General features: G+C 50.7%; 1 protein-coding gene across 1 annotated transcript in view; it reads left to right on the forward strand.

Annotated features, from left to right (window-relative positions):
* The window catches only part of POLE (polymerase (DNA directed), epsilon, catalytic subunit), a 57,257-nt gene that overhangs the window by 16,834 nt on the left and 32,909 nt on the right, over window positions 1–7,514 (forward strand). The window contains exons 20-28 of the mRNA XM_011961335.1: window positions 287–315; window positions 487–597; window positions 740–884; window positions 3,149–3,306; window positions 3,668–3,863; window positions 5,275–5,489; window positions 6,490–6,592; window positions 7,027–7,107; window positions 7,198–7,320. Of these exons, the coding sequence (XP_011816725.1) occupies window positions 287–315; window positions 487–597; window positions 740–884; window positions 3,149–3,306; window positions 3,668–3,863; window positions 5,275–5,489; window positions 6,490–6,592; window positions 7,027–7,107; window positions 7,198–7,320 (1,161 nt within the window). The remainder of the gene's footprint in view (window positions 1–286; window positions 316–486; window positions 598–739; window positions 885–3,148; window positions 3,307–3,667; window positions 3,864–5,274; window positions 5,490–6,489; window positions 6,593–7,026; window positions 7,108–7,197; window positions 7,321–7,514) is intronic.

The raw sequence follows: 7,514 nt of genomic DNA on the forward strand, positions 1-7,514 counted from the left end.
CGTCTGTGTGTCAGGGAGGGGCAGAGAAGCAACTGACAAGGGGCAGGGGGCTGGTGCCGGGAGGGGGAGGGTGGGGCAGCTGACATCAGGGCTGGGACCCAGGCTGGGGGAGGGTCAGGCCTGGTAGGTAGGCCTGGGCTTTCTCTGAGAAGCTGGAGGTGAGAATGGGGCTTGGGAGGAGGTGTGAAGAGAGTAGAGAAGGTGTGAATGGTCCTGGGTGGTATTAAGAGTCCTGCTGAGGCTGGAGTCCTGAACGGATGCAGTGGCACATATTGCACCCTTCCAGATCCTTCCTGAGCCGTGCTGGGCACCAAGGTGAGGACAGAGAAGTGTCCTCGGACACAGCCAGATTCTACCTTAGTTCTGTCCTGGTACATGCACGTTTGGCTGCCTCCCTTGTCCCTGTCACGTCTCTCCTTGTCCTCCTCCCTACTCCTTACTGCCTCTGATACCCCCTGGAGGAGCCATGCCAGCCCCACCCACCAGTTTGTGGTGTCCTCTCAGGGCTCGCTGGTACTCCATGGAGATGGCTGGCATCGTCTGCTTCACAGGGGCCAACATCATCACCCAGGCGCGGGAGCTGATCGAGCAAATTGGGTGAGCGCAGAAGGGGAGCCGTGGGCTGGGAGCAGGTCCTGGGAGCAAGCGTGGGCAGGAAGGAAGGAGGGAAGGCTGGAGGCCACACACGGGGCGGGAAGGAAAGGGGAACTCATGACCTTGCTCCTCTCTTTCTCTGAAGGAGGCCCTTAGAGCTGGACACAGATGGAATATGGTGCATCCTGCCTAATAGCTTCCCAGAAAATTTTGTCTTCAAGACGACCAATGCGAAGAAGCCCAAGGTGACCATCTCCTACCCAGGCGCCATGTTGAACATCATGGTCAAGGTTAGTCTGGGGCCTCCGGTCCTGAAGCGCTGGCCGGCCTGGTGTCAGTGCCCTGACGTCACTGGCTCTGCAGCACCTCACAGTGTGCGTGCCTTCCTGGCACCCAGCACTGCTCACATTGCTTTTCTATAGCCTGAAGACCATGGTCAGAAGGTATCAAGTGATTCCACTCCTTTCTCTTTCAGCATAGCACCCAGACTTTTTGCTTTTAACTTTTTATTTTGAAATAATTTTAAACTTACAGGAAATTACAAAAATAGTACAGAGAGTTTCTGTGTCCCCGTCAACCTGCTTCCCCTAACGCTGACCTTGCATAAACCATGGTGCGCTTGTCAAAACTAAGAAACCTATGTCTGTGCCCCTGTAACTGCACCGCAGACCTCACCTGGATTCCCCGTTTTCCCACCACAGCCCCTCCTCTCTCCCAGGATCCCGGCAAGGACCCGCGTGGAGATGAGTTGTCCTGTCCTGGTCCCGGTGTCACGACCTCACCCTTTGGTGGTGCCGGCCAGGCGGGGGTTGGCTGTTGTTTCTCGTGACTAGACTGAGGTGGTTTGGGTTTTTGGAGTAACTCCACAGGGGTGACACCCTCCCCACGTTCTCAGGTGCACCGTGTTGGTTTGTGGTGGTGTGATGTGGGTGTATTGTGGGGATGGCTTAGTCTCCTGCCTGAGGGGCTTCTGCAGGCCTTACTGTGGCGCTCCTGTGCCCCCTCCTATGCGGCTCTTCGGTCGTAAATACACACCCAGTGGGGAGGAATAAGCGTCCCTGGAGGAGGGCTGTCAGAGTTTCTGGACACGTATTAGAGCCATCACAGCAGCAAATAAATATCGTGGAGCAGGTGCTTTGAGACCGTGCGTCCCCAGCTGCTCCGTAAGCTTCTGTCCACTGTGTTAGTGTTGCTGGTGGGCCGCACCTGAAGCAGTTATAGCTGGGGTTTCCTGTGGTGGTTTTTCCCTGGCAATTGTCTGTTTCCCCCATTCCTTCTACTGTATTAATTGGGATCCTGTAGGGAAACGTTGTTATCCTTCTTTCCCATTTGTTCTCACTTCCTTGTCTGCTCGTTGACATCAGTGTGGATCTGCGGATCCCAGTGGACATCCGGGTTATTGTTCTTAGGACCAGAGTGGCTTCCTGCTCCACATGTTCCCCTTGGGCCACTGGGGCCTGCTGGTTTGTGGTGTGTTCTTGGGACGTGCCCTCTTCTTGTCTTTGTTTCTGGAGCATTTTCTTACTTCTTGGTACTGTGAAGTCCACCAACCTCATCTTGTATTTTCCCTGCTCCAACCTGGAGTCAGCCAGTTCTCCAAGAAGAATGATGTAAAAACCCGAGATGGGGCGCTGGCTGTGCTCACTGTTCCTGGGAGTGTCATAGCTTCCGGTCTCTCACAGTGGAGGCGGCCAGGAAGTATGTCTCTAGTAACGCACGCACACAGAGCTGTTTATTTCTGTGTCTGTCTGCCTGGATGCGTTTAAACACATGAATCTGCCCCTTTCTTAGTAGTGGCTTCTTTCTCCTGCAGTGATAAACCTGTTTCTAATTTCTCAATATATGCGTTTGCTCAATCCTAGAATACATGTAAAGTAGTTTTAGAATTGCTAACAGACTTGTGCCCCATGAGAAGTAATTTCACTGCCACTGTACAGCGTGTGTAGGTAGTTACTTTTGTTTCCAGCCTTACCCTGTCCAGTCAGCAAAGTTCACAGGGCAACTCCTTCCTCCCCACGCTGTCAGCATGTTGTGCTGTACGTCCAGTGCTGTTGGGCTCATTTTGGTGCGGTCTGCACCCCTCTTGGGATCCCAGCACCATGACTGGATGGTTTGTAATTTGCACACAGCGACGTTCACTCTGTAGCATCCAGCGCTGTGGGTTTGGACAGGTGCATAGTGTGTGTGTCCAGCACCACAAAGCAACACAGAACAGCTGCAACCGCTTTGTCAGCAAATCCTCTCCCTACCCCGAAACCCTGGCAGCCCCCCGTGTGTTTTTTGTACTATAATTTTGCTTTGTCAAAAATGTCATGTAAATGGAAGCGTATGGCCTGTAGCCTTTTCGGTCTGGCTTCTTGGACCTGACAGATACACCTGAGTGTCACCACTTGGTTGTGTGCGTCCGAACTTCTTCTTTCATGCTGCCAAGTGGTGTCGGTCATGTGGAAAAGCCTCAGTTTGCCAATCCATCCGCTCCTGGAGGGGCACCAGGTGGTTTCCAGGTATGGGCCGTCATAAGTGAAGCTGCTCCCTCTTCACTCTCGTTTCTCAGGAAGGCTTCACCAATGACCAGTACCAGGAGCTGGCCGAGCCATCCTCACTCACCTATGTCACCCGCTCAGAGAACAGCATCTTTTTTGAGGTTGATGGGCCCTACCTTGCCATGATTCTTCCAGCCTCCAAGGAGGAAGGCAAGAAACTGAAGAAGAGGTGGGACTCTCATGGCTTTTGTGCTTTAGAAAGTACATGGATTGAGATAGATTAAATTTAACCCAGAAAGGAGGTTGGATCAGGAGCCAGGATAGAAACAGACCTGGGTTCTTGCGGTCTTACTGATTCCATTTGCACCAGCTCTGTCTGCCCGCTGCTGTATTCTGGCTCTGTGGCTATAGGCCCTTCAGTCATTTTCCTTTTAGAGAAGCAGTGGCCTGAGGGAGAGAGATGTTTGCTGCCTGGTGGATGACAAGTGGAGGGTTGGAAAGGGAAGAGGCAGGCAGAGAGGATGAGGCACAGCTGGTGGCTCCCCAGTGCTCCTTGCCACTGCTGTGCTTGCCTTTTTTTTTTTTTTCAGGTATGCTGTGTTCAATGAAGACGGTTCTCTGGCTGAGCTCAAGGGCTTTGAGGTCAAACGCCGCGGGGAACTGCAGCTGATTAAGATCTTCCAGTCCTCGGTGTTTGAGGCCTTCCTCAAGGGCAGCACGCTGGAAGAGGTGTATGGCTCTGTAGCCAAGGTGGCTGACTACTGGCTGGACGTGCTGTACAGCAAGGTAAGGGCTGTACCCTCCATCCTCACCTGCTCTGAAGGACGAAGGACCCTGCAAGAAGGGGACCCCGTGCTTCTTGGGCTCCTGGGGACCAAGGTGACTAAAGAACTCAGGGCCAATCCTGATGAAATCCCAAGACCTCCTGAGCACAATTATCCCTTGGAGTTCCCCTCAGCTTCTGCATCCAGGGACACAACTCTGTGAAGGAAACGTTTTTCCAAATAGCGTGATAAGCCCGGCATGGTGATGCGTGCTTGTGGTCCCAGCTACTTGGGAGGATCACTTGAGACCAGGAAGTAGAGGCCACAGTGAGCTGTGATTGCAGCACTGCACTCCAGCCTGAGATATTTGCTTATTTCTATGTTACTTTGTATTTTTTATGTTTTTCAGGCTGCATAACATTTTATCAGTTTACATACCTTAATTTACATAACTAGTCCACGATTATTTACTACCAGTTAGGTTTCACATTTCCGTTGTTACACATGGTGGTGCATGTTTCCCAGGCACAAGCATCTTGGGTAGAAGGAATACCAGAACACTACAGTGCTTTCCTGACTAGCTTTGCTGTGTGGGCTTCTGTTTCTTGTCGTATTGTCTTGTATAGAGCAACACATATGTGCAAGGGAGCACTGGGGGTTTCACACAGAATATTCATGAGCCCAGCACCCCTTACAGGATGTGGGGGTCCCGTGGTCAGGAACATGTGTGCAAAGCAGCAGCTCCAGCTGGATGTGGACGCCACACTGGAACTGCTCAGGCCTGCACTGCTCAGGCCACTCTCCAGCAGGCCGGAGTTTCTCTTTCCTCTCTTCTGGCTCTTCCTGCCCCTTCTTTCTCTTCCTTTCAAGGAGGAAAACTTCCTGTCTTAGGCGGAGCAACATCCTTTTCTGCAGCCTTGGTGCTCTTCAGTAAATTCTTCTTGATATTCTGTGCACAGTTTAATAAAACAAGCCAAGCCGTAATCCCAGCACTTGGGGAGACCTAGGCGGCCAGATCACTTGAGGTCAGGAGCTGGAGACCAGCGTGGCTAACATGGCAAAACCCTTTCTCTACTAAAAATACAAAAATTAGCTGGATGTGGTGGTGTGTGCCTGTAATCTTAGCTACTTGGGAGGCTGAGGCACGAGAATCGCTCGAACCCTGGAGGGGAGGTTTTAGTGAGCTGAGATTGCACCACAGCACTCCAGCCCAGGTGACAGAACGAGACCGTGTCTGAAAAAAATAAAAACTAAAGTTTTATGTGTGTGTGTTTTAAAGTATTGCCACACAGGCATATGAAAGAGCTCTTTGAAATTGCAGCCTTCTGCATCTCAGGCTAGAGAAGGGCATGGCCTAGAAGGAGCACAGTCCAGGGTGAGTCCAGACTCTGCCCCTTGATTTCTGCAGCGTTTTACGCGTTGTCTTTCTCTAGGCAGCCAACATGCCTGACTCTGAGCTGTTTGAGCTCATCTCTGAGAACCGTTCCATGTCTCGGAAGCTGGAAGATTACGGGGAGCAGAAGTCTACATCCATCAGCACAGCAAAGCGCCTGGCTGAGTTCCTGGGAGACCAGATGGTCAAGGATGCAGGGCTGAGTTGCCGCTACATCATCTCCCGCAAGCCCGAGGGCTCCCCTGTCACAGAGAGGTGAGGGGTTCCTTACAGGTTTGGGCTGTGTTTAATACCAAGTTTGGGGATGGCATAAGTGTCCATCAACCAGAAATGGGTAATTGTTATTTAGTAGGGAATGAGATACACTATACCAGAGTTCAAACGGTTGAATTGCAGCTACAGGTTACAGCACTGACAGTTTGAAACCATGTTGGAGAAAAAAGCAAAAATCAGATTGAAGGAAGACCCTTATGCCTCCATGTATGTAAAACTTAAAAACATGGAAACTGCTCTTTTTTTTTTTTTTGGTGGTTATACACAAATAGGACCAGTACAAATGCCTGCATGGGGTTGATGATAAACACCAGAATAAAGGTTGTCTTTACTTCTGTGTGAGGAGGGGATAGGTTGGGGTCACACAGGGCTTCACTCTAATCATCTCACGCGGGAAGTCGAAGTGGCCAAGTGTTGGAGCTTGATGGAGCCGAGTGGATGCGTAGTGTGCGTGTCTCCTCTAAGTCTCCTTATGTGTGTGGTGTTCACCACAGACGTTTCCTCCAGTGAAAGAGAAGCACTGACAGTTGCCAGTTGCTTTGCTAGTGACGTGAAAACAGGCTCATTCTTTCTAGAAAGCAGCCTGAGTCTCCTGTGTGTTTCTCAGCGAGGAACATGTAGACACAGTTATGAACGTGCACCTGTTTGCCTGTACGCATGCACGTGGTTACTCAGTGAGAAACACAGACATGTTTACACACACACATGCATTTACCTGTATGCATGCACATGGTTACACCATGAGGAACATGTAGACATGGTTACATACACACGTGCATGTGTTTACACATACACATGCACGTGTTACTCACCGAGGAACCTGTAGGCATGTTTGTGCATACATAGGCACGCAGATGCATACATTGATACTTGTGAACAGCTGTTACAAGTCCTTATTTCCATGTCCATTTGATAAGAATTATGATCAGATTTTGGGTGATTTTCACTGTTACTGAGCTATGTGCCTGTCTTCCTCACCCAGGGCCATCCCACTTGCCATTTTCCAAGCAGAACCTATGGTGAGGAAGCACTTTCTCCGGAAATGGCTCAAGAGCTCTTCCCTTCAAGACTTTGATATTCGAGCAGTGAGTGCCAGTTGCATTTTCTACTCTTCAAAGTTTAAAGGAAAGCTAGACAGAGCAGAATATGTCTGAGTTGGATTATGTTTTTTGTCTGGCGTCTTCACTCCTGACTTCCTCCTTTCTGATAAGTAATAGGTGAGCAACTAATAACCCTTTAGGGCAAACTGAAAACATGAAGTGCCTAGGGCCCTTTAGCTATTCTATTGGATGGACTAAGACCAGGGGTGTTGGCTCAGTCACCTACTAGCTCTGTGATCTGGAGGAGTCAGTGAAGCTCCCTGCCTTAGTATCCTCTGCTGTGCAATGGGCACCTTTCATCATAGAGTTTCTGAGAGGATTAAATAAGACACAGTGTTTAGCCCTGTGCTCAGCACAAAGTGAGCCTCACACATGGCTGCTGCCACCTACTATTCTCTGCCTGTTTCCTGCACACACAGATTCTGGATTGGGACTACTACATTGAGCGGCTGGGAAGCGCCATCCAGAAGATCATCACCATCCCCGCGGCCCTGCAGCAGGTAAGGGCAGGGTCGGCGGCATGGGCTGTGGGGCTGAAAACCGTGCAGTTAGACAAGGATCTCTCCCTGATGGCTGTTGGCCTCACACAGGTAAAGAACCCAGTGCCACGCGTCAAACACCCCGACTGGCTGCACAAAAAACTGCTGGAGAAGAATGATGTCTACAAGCAGAAGAAGATCAGTGAGCTCTTCACCCTGGAGGGCAGGAGACAGGTGATGGTGGGGCCGCCGAGGCCGGGCCGGGCGGGATCCTCATGGCACAGGACACCAGGCTCCTTGCACTGCTGTGTGTGCTATAGCGAAGCTTCTGTTCAAGTGTTGAAAGTGGACTTTTTCTGAAAACGTGCCCCTTGGCACTTTACTCTCTAACTCTGCATGTCACTCTTTTGTGTTTTTTTTTTTTTTTT

Source organism: Colobus angolensis, unplaced genomic scaffold (genome assembly GCF_000951035.1).
Source record: "Colobus angolensis palliatus isolate OR3802 unplaced genomic scaffold, Cang.pa_1.0 Scaffold115, whole genome shotgun sequence".
NCBI lineage: Eukaryota > Metazoa > Chordata > Mammalia > Primates > Cercopithecidae > Colobus > Colobus angolensis.